Source organism: Sciurus carolinensis, chromosome 2 (genome assembly GCF_902686445.1).
Source record: "Sciurus carolinensis chromosome 2, mSciCar1.2, whole genome shotgun sequence".
Classification (NCBI taxonomy): Eukaryota; Metazoa; Chordata; class Mammalia; order Rodentia; family Sciuridae; genus Sciurus; species Sciurus carolinensis.
The window spans coordinates 168858226-168872959 of record NC_062214.1 but is presented as its reverse complement, the minus strand read 5'-3'; the positions used below and the strand labels follow the sequence as shown (position 1 = coordinate 168872959).

Below are 14734 nucleotides of genomic sequence, written 5' to 3'. Positions count from 1 at the left end.
GGAGCAAATCTCTTGCTGCTGGAGCTGCCAAGGACCCAGAGGCCGCACTGACAAAAGCAAAACATGACAAAGCCTTAAAAACAAGGACCAAAATTTCCAGGAGGTGAGCAGGAGACTGGACCCGTCCGCAGGCATGTGTGTCATGTTATTACACAACTTCAGCTGCCCGGTGGAACTCTTCCAACATCAGCAGTCTTCAGGCCAGAAAACAAACCTGGCGTCACAGGGTCTAAGTGTGAAAAAGGATGTTTGGGGTGTAAAAGAGACCGGGATAGTCCTTTTGCCTCTGAGAGATGGCTTAGAAGAAGAGCTCTTACCCAGAGGAGCTTTACAGAGTCCTACTCCGACCTCCCTAAGCATGCGGCTGACACTCGCCAGCCCCCAGAATCTTCCATTAAAGTCGAATGGAAAATGGCCTCAGGTGTTTGACCCTGAGTTTCCAGTCCTCACCAGAGTCAGCTGCCCAGACACGAATTATCACCAAAGTATGTCTGACAGATTAAAAATGAATGGTGACAACATGTGAGAAGAGGCTAGCACAACACCTAGAAGTATTCCATCAGAGTAGCCATTGTTCTGTATCTTTTTAAAAAAATCACTTATGGTGCATCTACTATCTGCCAGGCATTATATGGCTGTTGTTGAATCTTTGGAAAAAAAAAAATTGTAAGGCGTTTTCTTTTACAGATAAGGAAACTAAGACTCAGGGAGCTCCCAAGTCTCGCCAAGTCTCCCCAAGTCTCCCCGTGGGAAGCTAGCATTGGAAGCCAGCTCTGCAAAGCCCAGGCTGTGGTTATAAGTGTTTAAGATTCCCTAGCTGTTGCCTACTAAAACCAAACCTCAGGATGCTTTCTTGGCAACACATTTGTGAGAGCATCTTACACCAGAAGAGGATGGTAAAGCTTGGAAATGGCTCATCTAAGATGATGAAGAGCCTTAGGAGTTCCTGTGCTGATGCAGGCTTATCTGGGTACATCAGGAAACACCTCAGGAGCCACAGTCCCTGCTTCTGCTTGATCTACAAAGGGGCCAAGAAACCTGAGTGAAACAACCCCATCCACACACTGCCACCCTGATGTCTCCATTCAGTCAGTCGTACGTGCTGGGGGTCCGCAAACTTTCTTTGTAAAAAGTCATATAGTAAATATTTTAGGTTTTACAAGCTATACAGGCTCAGGCTCAGCTACTTAGGCTTTCTCTTGTAGATGAAAACAGCCATAGACAATACTCAAATAAGTCAGAGTGGCTGTGTTCTAATAAAACTTTATTTGCAAAAACAATCAGGTGCCTCTTGCCAACCCCTGCTCTATGCCTTTGTGGAACCACATCTTTTGCACATAATTACATCAAAAAGACTGACAGATCCTCAGTTAGTATAGTCAGTTAATCATGATAGAGAATGTCGCAGTTTATTAGATCACTAAGATGTCAATACCTAATCATTATCCTTGGTCTCACTCTCTCCCAGAGAACCACTAGATCTCCCACAACTGTCCTATATACTCATCTTACACTCACAAGTGGAACCAACCAGGAAAAATAGAAGTGGCTGGGTCACTCCAACACAAAGAAGGTAGTTGTACCTTCCTTGAAACCATTTCTCAACATGACCCTAGACTCATCCGATAGGAAGTACACAGGCAAAGTAGGATGGAAAGTAGAACTTGACATCATCTCTTTATCTCCTCAGAGAAAAGAGCTCAAGAAGAAGGTATATCGGTCCCAAAGATAACTAGTTTCTACAGTCCAACCACTTACTAGCTATGAGACAGAACAAGTTACTTCCTCTCTCTCAGCCTCCAAATCTTCTTATATAAGATGGGACAATAAATATGCATGTCTCATAGGGTTATGGTGAAATGGGCTCAGATGAGAAACAAATGAAAGTTCTACAGGACCTGATGAGATTAGCTACTATGACAGTGCTAGTCTAACTTTACTGATAATGATGATCTCCATCATTATCAGTAAAATTCCTAAAACAATGAAATGTACTGAGCTGGATTCTATAATAGACAGAATGCGCAGGCAATAAAGTCCTTGTGCTCATAAAGAGAATGACCTAGGTAGAGAAATTAACCACTGGTAGAAAAGAAATCCATGAAAGCAACTGCTAAATGTGGGTGTTTCAGGGAAAAGGTGCTGTGTGGTTCTGAAAGCTCAGCCTCCTATTTGGTCACAGAATAAGAGTGAATCCCCTCACTGAGGACTTGCACTGAGGACTTTCAGGGTCTCCGGGACTAGGGAGACCATTTGCAAATGTTCCTTTCAGCACCAGGTACTATAGGCACCAAATCTACTTATCTTTGACATGTCCATTTTTCTGACAGTAAGGAGGAAGTAGAAGAAGGCACTTAGAAGAAGACTGTCTGAGAAATGATTTGCTTAGGGTTAACAGTGATCCCTTATTCCCTGATTAGAGAATTCTCACAGTAAGAACTATGATTAATATTCCCATTAGTTCTACCAATAGTTATGATAATAAATATATATACTTACAATTTAATACATATACTTACAAACATAATACATACATACTTACAAATTTTCAAGCACTTACTATTTATCATTCAGTCAGACATTAAATACCATACAGATACTACTTTAGTAAATCAGTCTTTGGAGGGACAGATCACGATTCTATTCAACAGATTAGAACTGAAGCCCAGAGGGATTATTTGAGTTGGAATCACTAAGTGTTGGAGCCAGAATATAAACCCAGGTTCGCTGATTCCAAACCACTGCACTAGTATGGTCCAATAGAATTCACAGTCTCCATCCATCCCATACCTCCAACTCTTATCAAATAGTGAACCAGATATGTGGAGAGGTACTGACTAGCCCAAGTCAAAGAGAAAATCAACTAGTGCTTCAAGGATTGGGCTCTTGGTCTCTAACACTCCTGTGCTCTCGCCCCCCACACTGCCCCCTGGAGGACAGAACTGGCACACAGATAAACCTTAAGGAGGCCAATGGCAGCCCACTCATCTGTCAGAGATCATATAAAGCTCTGCCTGCTGGTTCTCCCTTTTGTTCACAGTCCTTTTCCATCTATAAGAAAAGATGATATGGCTAAAATCAACAACTTACATAAATTATGCAAAGTAGTATTTTGTGATCACAATGAGGGCTAAAGCTGAAAGAGAGATTTGGTTTGTTTTGTGTTGATAAACATTTAGTCTTTATTGATGGCAAATGAACTGTATTGACTTTGGTCTTTATTTTGGATAATTAAACTCTACAAATAAATCCTACAAATCTTATTGCCTTTCGAAAATTATCACCTTTCTACAAAGGGTTTAGTCAGTACCAAAATCTGACCACTCCAAAGACCCCCGAAAGCTTAGACCAGGAAAGACCTAACTATACATAGATTTTATAACCTTAAAAACACAGAGACCAAGTTCCTCCAGGCTTGAAATCCAACTTGTTGATGCCCACACAGTCTTCTTTCAAATATTTCTCCATGGCATATAGAAAGTCAATTAAAATAAAGATATTCAGTCAAACCATTTTTAGATAAAGGATTAGCTATTCATGAAATATGATCCCTGAGTTGATAATTGAAGAAAATTAAAGTTGTAGGGAATGAACTCATCCTACCTCCTAACTTCACATCTATAGAAACTAAAGATCAAACAAACTAAATGACTTACCTAAACCCATGCAGTGGGTAAGCATGGAGCAACCAGAGACAACCAAAGATGGACAGGGTGTGTATATAAACCAAGGAAGATGATTTACCTGAATTTCTTATATTGGTGTTGTTCAGTTTGGAGTCTTTGATTACCAAGTGCTTAATCCAGAGGGTGGGAGCTGTGATTTCTGGAAAATAAAAATTAAAAAAAAAGAGTGTATGTAAGAGAGAGAGGATCTGGGTAAAGAAAAAGCTTTTTTAAAAAGTCTAAGGCATGGAAACTTCAGCTCTCTCCCTCATGACATATCCCCCTCTCCCCTCCTTACAACGGACGGTACTCTCCCCACCAGCTTGTAAGAGCCAACCAGGGTATCCTGTGCTAGGAGGTAGAGTGGTCAGAGCCCAGAGGCACCAAGCCACTCCATCCAGGAATGAAAATATTATCCCAGGAGGTGAGGAACATGGGCCAAGTCATGTCCTGGCCAAGAACATGGTCCCTCTCAGCTGCTTCTCTGGGAGAAAATTGAAAGGGGATAAGTCAACAAATGAATGCCAAACCAACCACAGAGACCATTTTAGAGGAAACAGCTTAGCCACAGCAGATTCGGCTTGCTGAGATTTTGCTCTAAGAGGGGAGAAGGAAAAAGTCTCACGTGTGCTCCAACCCCCTTTCCCATGGTGTCCCTGAGCAGAGGCTGAGGGCCTCCTCCCTCCAGAGTGCCCCCAGGTGCCTCCAGGCTCTCAGGACTTGGTCACCCGGTGGACAGGGGGATGGAAACCCCAGGAGGGATTTCTGTGGAGGAATGAGATCTTCAGTGCGGGTGCTAGGGAGGTCTCTCAAGGTGACATGATCTCCACTCCCATCCAGTCCTTCAGGACCCAGACTTGCCAATGACCAAGGACCTTTGTGAATCACAGAGACATTTGAATTTTTAGGCATGAGCCCACCTCTGTTCCACCAACTGAACCAGCTGCAAAGAATGCCTCACCTTTCTTTTTTTTCTTTGGCGGTACTGGGGATTGAACCCAGGGCCTTGGGCTTGCAAGGCAAGCACTCTACCAACTAAGCCATATCTCCAGCCATGCCTCGCCTTTCAATCCTTCTCAGAGCTGAGTCTGTGCTAGCAACATCCCTGGCCAACCACTGGCATGATTTCTTTTTAAATTCTTTGTCCTACTGTCCAGTTCAGAATCCAGGCCTGGACACACATGACTGAGAGCTGCTGAAAGTTTGCAGTATAATGCTCTGAAAGTCGAACCTGGTGATCAGATCATTTCGAGAATTCACGGTGCCAAACTTCCTGTTCCTGCCCATGAGAATCCAGGGTACCTGAAGAATGTAGGCCCTGCACAGCTTCAACTGGAATGGAGGCCAGACTTCTGCACCCGGAACCCCTTCTATCCACTCCCCACACCTCCAAGGACTTCCATCATCTATTTGTCACCAGTCACTATTTCCCTTGACCTAGAACTCCTCCTGTCCCAAATATCTAGACTCAACTCTCAAGTCGTACATAATACAGCCCAGCCAGCCCCACTCACCGGCCTGTTTCCTGACACTTCCTTCACTGTCTGTCCCCATCACACTGCCTCCTTGTTCATGCTGGTCCCCCTGCCCGATTCCTCCCCTCTGCTTGCAAGATTCATCTCAAGTCTCATCTCTTCACAGACGCTTTTCCCTGACCACTTTCATGCATGTCCATTACAATAAAAATGAGACCACGGAATTCAGCACAGAAAGCTCTCAAGTGATTGCAGCTATCTTAAGAGCAAAGGTGACATTGGCACGCACACCTCGTCCCCCAGGGGCCCCGCACCAGGCTAGGCACAGAGCTAGTAAGCACTGAGGGACTCGGGATGACTTTCTCAGCGATGATTCCTGGCTCTTGGCAGCTCAGGCTGTGTTTTTGTTGGACATCAAGAGACAGGCAGGAAGCCTGGGGAAAACAGAGGGCCTTTCCAGAAGGAGAGAGTGTTACCAGTTCCTTGGAGGATCTGCTTACATTGGGAAAAATTAAAATTAAAAAAGAAAATAATAATAATGAAGCTTAAACAAACATCGAAGGTTAGGACCTTTCCCAAATCTGAAAAACGTGTGGGAGAACGAGGGGTGAAAATAATAGGAGGAGGGCTTACCATCTCCATCGAACACGGGCTGGGTCTCCATCGTGGGTGTTGGCTTAGACCCATCATCTGAATTGAGGGTTAAAAAGAAGCGAAAAGAAACTACCATTATTGAGGTAAATACTATCTACTCTCCAGCACTGTTGAATGGTTGGGGTTTGTACATGGCCCGGCCAAGTCCCAGTGAAGAGATCAAAGAAAAAGAAAAGAAAGAAGAAAAGATGGAGAAAGAAAGGAGAACCAGAGAGAGAGAGACACACACACACACACACACAACAGTAACACCAGGCTGGGTGTGTGCTCACCGTCCCAGGGAATGCACAAGTGGACTCGTGGCTTTGGAGAACCCTTTCTTAAATCTGAGGACACCCAGATGATTGCCACCATTGTGCGTCCCCACTGGAGCGCCAGGAGGAGGCTTCCCCCCAGTAACCCTGGGCTTTAACCTACATGTTAGGGTGTGCAGCCCTTCTGCACCAGATTCTGGTGTCCTTACTTCTGTTCCTGCCCTCTCGGGAAGGTATCAGGTCAGAACCTTTTTGCTAGTGGCCCCGATTGAAACGCTTAAGGAAAACACGAGACCCAGGTGCTATTCTTTTCCAAACTCCTAGCCATTTTCTCCATCCTTGCCTAAAAATGATGAGAAGGTAGGATCACTTTCTCCTGCAGGCTAACTTAAAGAGAATCAGGAATCCCTGGAACATTTTCAGCTATGAAACAGCATGCACTGCGATTCCCAGTAGGAGGTGGGGCACACAAAATGGGAGACAACCTATGAAGCTGCAGAGATCACGCTGGTCTTGCTTTAAATCTCTAACCTCAACGAGGGAAGCCGCGAACTCCCAGTAGCAAAGTCCTAATGCTTATCATCCATAGTGTTGGCAGCTCTTTGTGCAGAGCAAGAACGTCTGCAGTTGGGACTTTGTGCAGACTTTGTTTATTTACCCTCCAGGACTCTGTTACCCTCATCAAGGCCTCAAAACCTTTAGCTTGGAGAAGTGTTGTTCAACTTCTTTCTCATTATTGACCATTTCAGAAGCATTTTTAGACATTTTTTTTCCCTAAGCACCTCCTTGAAATTTTAATAACAACTCAAAGTATACATCTATTTGCATACTTTATATATGCATATTTGTGCTTTATATGCAATAAGAATAATTTTTTCACCCCCCCCCCACAAAACAATTTCAGCCCCTCAGTGAAGGATGAGAACAGGTATCTTCCCCCATCTTGAGAATACATAGTTTAGAGATTTCTCTTTGTTTTCTCCCTCAGTGGGAGGAGGAAGGTTGAACACTATTGTCTCCAAGGGTTTGATGATTACATTGTTCTTCTCCTCCCAAGACCCCCCAGAGGTCTTTTAGAATGGAACACGATATTCTCTGAACATTAACTATTTATGGAGAACGCAAGTTTTTTTCTCAGATAGTCTGTGAGACGCCAGTCAGATCATCAGTAATAGCAGCTCTCTACCGTTTGGAGTTCTCCATACCTCGGGCCAACTTCCCTGCATCTTATCAGGGGCGGGAGTAAGAATACAGAGTCCTGATCTCTTTCCTGTGTCAACACCCCACCCTTGGAATCTTAAGACTTGAGAGTTACCGAGACCCACCCCCTTGCTGAAGCCCAGGCCAACAGCTTGACAGCTGTGTGACACCTGACCCTGCTATTATTCCCAGGTGCTGACATCAGGACCCAACTCTCGGGGGGCCAAAGGAATCCTGAACTGACAATCAACCCAAGGAATGAGATGTAGCAGGAAGGGAGGAGTAACCACACTGCACAGTGTATCTGCCTCCAACTGGATCCCAAACAGGCATTTTTTGATGCCAAACTGTGAGAGTTTGATCTGGAAGTCATTGAGGGAGAATAAACACAGAACAGAGCCACACAATGTCATTTTCTTTAATAGCATCACTTCCCCTGACTCTATTAACACCTCTTTCCATTGAATTCAACGAGCCACTGAATGGAGTCTTTTTGCAGCTGCAATGCACATTTGGTTGCTCTTGCCGGATGCAGAGTTCACAGTGTAAATAGCCGGGCACAGTGTGCTCAGCCCGTTCTCAAAGAGCAGCTTCGCTTTTGGAGTCTCACAGGCTATCAAAGGGAAGCAAGAGATCAAACCTCCAAAGAGGGACAATGCCAAGAACCCAAGTGCAGGATGACCTGTGCAATATTTTAATATTTAATGTAGATGCTAAAACCATCCCATATTACAAGAATTCTCTCTCTGGAGGAAAGTAACTGAAAACATCCTGCCTTTCTCCTCATCCAGACAGGAGTCAGGGACTGCCCGTGGGTTCAGACATCAGCAAAGAGGATCCGTGCCCCAGGTGAGCAAGGAGGGTTTCCCAGGAGGAGCTGCGCTTCTGCAGGTGGAGGACTCGCGTGGACTGCCCAGATGCAGCGCCCTAACCCACAGAGCGTGCAGTCACATGCAGGGAGTGAATTTCCCTGCAGAATAAGGTCACCGAAGGTGGAGAGATACAGCTGCTCTGCCACAGGGGAGGCCCTAGATGGAAATCTTTATGAAGTGGGAAAAGGCAAGGTACCCTGCGGCCAGGAGCCACCTGTGGGATCCGGCGTGCCCGGAGCCAGGAAGCCAAGCCAAGGCCAACAGGACCCTCCAGCCATCACCTCCGGGCACCTGGGCACCTGGCTTCTGACTAGCAAACGAGCACACCTCTTCCACCCAACGACCCAACACGGCTTCCAGGCCTGGGGCCAAGGTCCACAGCAGTTCTGTTTCCAGGCAAGCCTTGGAGCAGCACCAGGCCCCAGAGCGGACCCTGGGGAGAGTGTAAGGATTGGACATGAGCTCCTGGCCTCCCAGTCCCCACTGCATAGCCACTGTGTTGACTGACCTGAACCCTGCCTTTACTCTCCTGTGCTGCAATATCCTCTTCAGAAGCAAAGGGTGCCTGGTGACCAAGCCTCAGGACACTCTGTAGGGGGAGAAGACTTTCAAGGCCTACTAAAGCAGGTAGATAATTCCATGAATGCCAAGCACTTTATTTAACTGTTTATTTAAAAAAAGGGATTTATGAAATTAAATTCCAATCAAAGTTTTTTAATCAAATAAACTTTACAGGGCTGGGGTTGTGGCTCAGTGGTAGAGGGCTTACCTAGCATGTGTGAGGCACTGGGTTCAATTCTCAGCACCATGTATAAATAAACAAATAAAAATAAAGGTTCATGGACAACTAAAAAAATAAACTTTACAACTCAGGAAGATGATGGTCTTATTTTTTAAATGAGCAAAGTAGTTTTAATAGATATTTCACCAAAGATATATGGATGGTTAACAAATGCATGAAGAGATGTCAACATCATTAGTCATTAGGAAGGTGCAATTAAAACCACAGTGAGATACCACTAAATACCCACTAGATTGGCTAAAATAGAAAAGACAATACCAAGTGGTGACAAGGATAGGGGCAAATAGAACTCTTCATGGCTGGTAGGAATGTACAATTGGGCAGTCATTTTGGAAAAGAATTTGGTAACTTCTTTTAGAAACTAAACATAAACTTAGCATTCAACACTCCAAAATTCCTCTCCTAGGAATCTATTGAAGAGAAATAAAAATAAATATATATATGTCCTCACAAAGGCATGTACACAAATATTCATAGCAGCATTACTCATAATAGCCTCAAATTTGAAACAATTCATCTCTCTGTCAATTGGTGACTAAATGGTGGTATATCCATATACTGGAATATTATTGAGCAGTGAAAAGGAATATACACTAATAACATGTGAGAGTACAGATGAAAAAACTTTAAAAAAATTATAAGTAGAAGGAAATACAACATATTATATAATTACATTTATATGGAATGTCTAATAAAGCTTAATCCATAGAGACAGAAAACCTGGGGGGGTGAGGCATGGGGGGTAGAAATAGGGTAGAACAGTAAATAAGCTCAAGGTTTCTTTCTGAGGTGATGGAAATGTTCTCTGGTGATGGGTGCACAGTAGTAAATTCACTGGACTATACACTTACAATGGGTGAATTTGTTGATATATAAATCATATTTCAATGAAGCTGTTAAAACAAAAGGAAGGGAGTGGCAAAGTCATCACAGATAAATCATCAGGCATCAGCAACTAGATCATTTGCGCAATCCTTAATTCTGAGAGAGACGCTTCCATATATTTTAAAGAAAAATATCTGAATCTCAGTTTACATATATACACGTGATGATTTCATGCCTGATGCTGATTCTCAGTGAATCTTTTGGACAAGTAATAGGACTTTCTTTCTCCTTAATATCCTACTATTCTTCCACAAGCAAGGCAAGAAGATAGAACAAGGAAAAAAAGGCAACTCAAAGGTCATCATTTTGCAGTGCCAGCCAAGAAGGACGAAGTCACCGGGCAGATAAAAGGAGAACCGAGTCTCAAGGCAAGTGAGTGATTTGCTCAAGGTCCCCGAGGCCACCAACAGCTTTGGAAACTGCCAGGCACAGAGCCTCAGCGTTTGGCCTTCCAAGGTTCCCCAACCCCCAGCCATGACTTGTCCTTGCAGGTGCAGCCCCAGAAAGTCGCGGCCCCTACACGGGCTCTGGGAGTCTGTACAGACAGTGGCTTGTGTGAGAGCACAATTCCTTGCCCTGCAAGAAGGTCTGGCCCACGCACAGACAGCTGGAAGTCACTTCGACCCCCGATGACACCGTTCAAAGCCGCCTCTGTTTGGCTTTTTGATTCCTGATTGACATTCGCTGGCTGAGGACAATGTAGATCCCTCTGACTATTCTCAAGGAAAGACTTTTCAGAATAACAAACAAAACAAAACAAAACCCCAAAAACATTGGTGTGCTTAAGGCACTGAATAGAGCCCAAGAGGTCCAGGGAAGCAGGGCTGGCCCTTTCAAGGGGCTGGCAAGTCCATTGAGCAGTTAATTGTTTGGGTGTACAATGAGTTTATTCTGACCACATACAAAGAGCTTTCTCTTCCAGGTCCTTCAAAAGCAAGTGTGTCAAAGGGGCCAGAAGAGGAATCTGTATTAATGGCATCTCTTGGGGTCTCTGAGACTGAAGAGCTTTGGGGAATGAGGGGAAAAAAAGAAACTTAACCACCCCCATCCTGAGATATGGAAGGTCCCTCAACAATCCCAAGTGTCATCTGGGTCTTGGGCTCTTCCCAAATCACGTCCATCACTGGGGACTACCTCCCTCTTATTCTTTTAGGCTGCCATTGTTCGTCTTTTAAATAGACATGGAGATAAACTTCAGCCTGGTAGAAGAGCGAGAAGGTTCATGCTTTGGGGGGGACCACATTATTGCCAGAGCCACCATCCTCCTCGGCATATAACTCGGGCCCAGTGTAGAAGTCAAGATGACTTATTCTGGGCATTGGAGGGAAACAACTATATCTAGGGTGGAAACAAGCTGGGTGTCTGTGACCAGTTCCCCGTGTTCCCTGCATTTCCCCAAACAAGAGCAAAACCATGAGGCTGGCGGAGAAGGTGACCAAAGATGGGAAAGGAAGAGGAGCAGGAGGCGCCAGCCACACAAGTCAGGGGAGGGCTGATTCATATAGAAGACTGTGCTAACTTTAACTTTTTCTTTTGAGATGATTACAGATTCAAAAGGAAGTTCTAAAAATAATACTGTGTACCCACTTTCCACCAATGGTAGCATCTTTATAGGTGACGCCATTATATAGGTAACCTACACAGATGGCCTGAATTCCAGGGTTTGGCATCCTCAGATTCAACCAACCGTGTATCAAAAATATTCAGAAAAAAAGTCACAATGAAAAAAAAAAAAATACAAATACAAAAATCACAGAAAAGATGTACCCCATTTGTGTACAGTGACTCAAAGTGCAGTCTGTAAAAATAAAAAAATAATTTTAAAAATACAGTAGGATGACTACTTAATAGCATTTATATTATGTTAGATGTACGTAATCTCGAGATGATTTTAAAGTATATGGAAAATGTGCCTAAATGTATACAAATACTATGCCATTTTATATAAGGGACTTCAACATCTATGGAGTTTAGTATCCACTGGATGGGGGTGTTCTGGAATCAATCCCCCAAGGATACTGGGGGATGACCACAATTACATAGGTAACACAATTACAAGATACAGTCAACACCAGGAAATAACACTGGTCAATCTACAGACCTCATTCAGCTTCTACCAGCTCTGTATACACTCACTTGTGCATGCGTGCAGTTCCGTGTGGTTTGATCTGTGTGTGGATTTGTGTCGCCACCACCAGAGCCCATACAGAACCATCCCATCGCCACAAAGATCCTCCATGTGCTACTCGGTTAGTCCACTCTCCCTCTCTGCCCTACCCCCCACACCTGGAGACCATGCTTCTGTTCTCCCTCTCTCTAATCGTGTCATTTCTAGAATGTTGGATAAATGGAATCACACAGCTTGTGAGTTTTCAAAATTGGCTTTTTTCACTCTGCATAATGCCCTTTGGTGTCCTCCAAGTTGTCATGTATGTATCAATAGCTTGTGCCTTTTTATTGCTGAGTGTTTGTCCATAGCTTGGGCGTACCTACCAGTTTGTTCCACCTACTGAAATACATTTGGGTTGTTTCTATTTGAAGTACTATCGATGAAGCTGCTACTCATTCTTGTACAGGCTCTTTGTGTGGCTATTAAGTCTTTATATCTCTTTAAAAAAAGGTTTAGGAAGACAATAGCTGGATTATGGTTAAATGTACAATTTGGTTTTTAAAGAAACTTTCAAAGTATTTTCCAGAGTGCCTGTGTCATTTACAGTCTGATCAGCAACATGTGAGAGATCCAGTTTCTCTACAGTCTCACCAGCAATTGGGATTAAACTTTTTTTTTTAAGCTCTTTAAACAGTGGTATCTTACTATGGTCCTCATTTGCATTTCCTGTGGTTAATGATGTTGAACCTCTTTTTGTGCGCTTATTTGCCTTCTTCATATCTGCTTGGGTGAAATGTATATTCACAAACTTGCCCATTTTTTTAATTGAACAGTTTTTACCATTGTGTTTTGAGCATTCTTTATATATTCCAGATATAAGTCCTATGTCAGATAAATGGTTTGTAAATATTTTCTCCCAATCTGTAGTTTTTCCATTCTCAACAGAATTTCTGTAGACTATTTTATTTATTTATTCATTTATTTATTACATATATACTATGGACCATGTATTTGGTGGTAAAGATTTGCTCCTATATTTTCTTCTAAAAGATGTAATAGCTTTACATTTTATATTTAAATTTATGATCCATTTTGAATTAATTTTCACATAGGGTGTGAGGTTTGGGTTGAAGGTGTGGGGGTTTCTTCATTGGTTGTGTCTGTTTGGCTTATTGATACCTAGGGGCTATAGAATCAGTGGTCTGAAAGACCTGTCTTTCCTCCACTGAATTACTTTTGCATCTTGTCAAAAACCCCTTTGCCTTGCTAGCGCAGGTCGGTCTGTGCCTGGGTTTCTGTTCCCCATTGACTTGTGTGTCAGACCTTCCTCTAATACCACACTATCTTTAATGCTGCAGCTTTATAAGTCTTAAAATCAGACACAATCATTTCTTTCATTTGATTTTTCTATTTAAAATCGATTTTAGCTATTTAAGTTCCATTGCCTTTCCACAGAAACTTGGGAATAAGCAGGGCTGCATCTCACATCTTCCTTTCTGCAGGCACAGATTTGGTACAACAGGAACTGAGAGTGGCAATTTCGCAGATGTCACCACAGGAGCTACATGACCCTCAAAGCTGAACATATGGGGTCAGAAGTGACCAAAGGTCTGTCTCCCCTCGTGCCCACTTCCCTGGCTTCCTCTAAGTTGCTGTGACACAGCTGGACTCAGGTAAGGAACGGTAAGCCAAAAAGCACAGTCTCATTGGCCTGACAGTCCTGAGCCCTCACGCCTGGGCTTCAGAGGCTCCATAAAAGCACCAACCAGACTGGCAGCCCATCACAGTCACCCCAGGAAGCCCTCCAAGGGTCTTTCTTTGGAGGCCTTGGCAACACGGGCTATCGGCTGGGGCTGTGTGGAGGGGCCACCCGGCTTCCCTGCAGGTGACAACTTGCCAGCATCCAGAAGACTGCTGTTCCCGGGGGAGGCTTCACATCCACCTGGAGAGAACCTCATAATAAATGGCAGAGGACCATCAAAATGTGAATGCCACCAGGTGAGGCCAGGGCTCTTATCATCTTTACTTACTGCTGGATCCTCAGTGACTACAAGAGAAGCATGGCACTTGGTTCTGAATAAATATCTATCGAATAAAAGAACCAAGTATAAAACACCAGTGGTGACTAATACCAACAGGGACTCAAGTAAGTCTACGCCTAGGAGGCCTTTCCACATCTCTAAATCCCATTTCCTTTCCAATCCCCGGAGATGGGGATTTGGCAGGGATTCGAACCCTTAGTCTCATACTCTTCACACATAAACTCTGCTTCAGAGCCCTGGTATAAGGGGAAAGGTGAGGAGCAGGGGACTGGGGAGGGAGCCAAGGTGGAGGAGCTGTTAACTGTGGGAAGAAGGGAGCCTTCACGCTCACACCAGCATCCATGCACACTCACACACGCCCCTCTTGACACCACAATGGCAAAGCTGGAACACAGCTCTGCCAGGCTTGATTGCGGTGGTTCAGAGCAGGAGAAAGAACCAGCAACATGTACACAGAGAGCCCAAGAGCTGCCTCCAGTGGCCTTGGAGCTGCTTAGGCACAGCTCTGTCCAGCAGGCACCACGTCAGAGCAAATGCTTCTCCCAAAGGCAAAGCGTCATAAGCAGAGCCTAGCAGATGACCCTCTACTCGAGTCCAGCTGGGGCTGGCAGGTCATCGGCTGCTGACCCAGCCTCCCCCTGTGCTAGGGAAAGAGGAAAAAAAGAGAGAGAGCTGGGAAGAAGTTAAAGTCACGTGGACAGTGGCATTCCACGTGTGGAACGTCCCTCCAGTCAGCCTGGCTCACATTGGCCAGGTCTGGGGCCCTGAAGCGCAC

The 14734-nt window shown here is 44.3% G+C and overlaps 1 protein-coding gene across 3 annotated transcripts in view; it reads right to left on the bottom strand.

The window, feature by feature from the left end:
* Positions 1-14734, bottom strand: part of Smoc1 (SPARC related modular calcium binding 1) — a 154494-nt gene that overhangs the window by 32411 nt on the left and 107349 nt on the right. For 2 of the 3 annotated variants that reach the window (XM_047542369.1, XM_047542371.1), the window contains exons 6-7: positions 5774-5863; positions 3745-3825 (exon numbers count right to left, since the gene is read on the bottom strand). In XM_047542369.1, the coding sequence (XP_047398325.1) occupies positions 3745-3825; positions 5774-5863 (171 nt within the window). The remainder of the gene's footprint in view (positions 1-3744; positions 3826-5773; positions 5864-14734) is intronic. The other variant, XM_047542372.1, reaches the window with a different exon arrangement.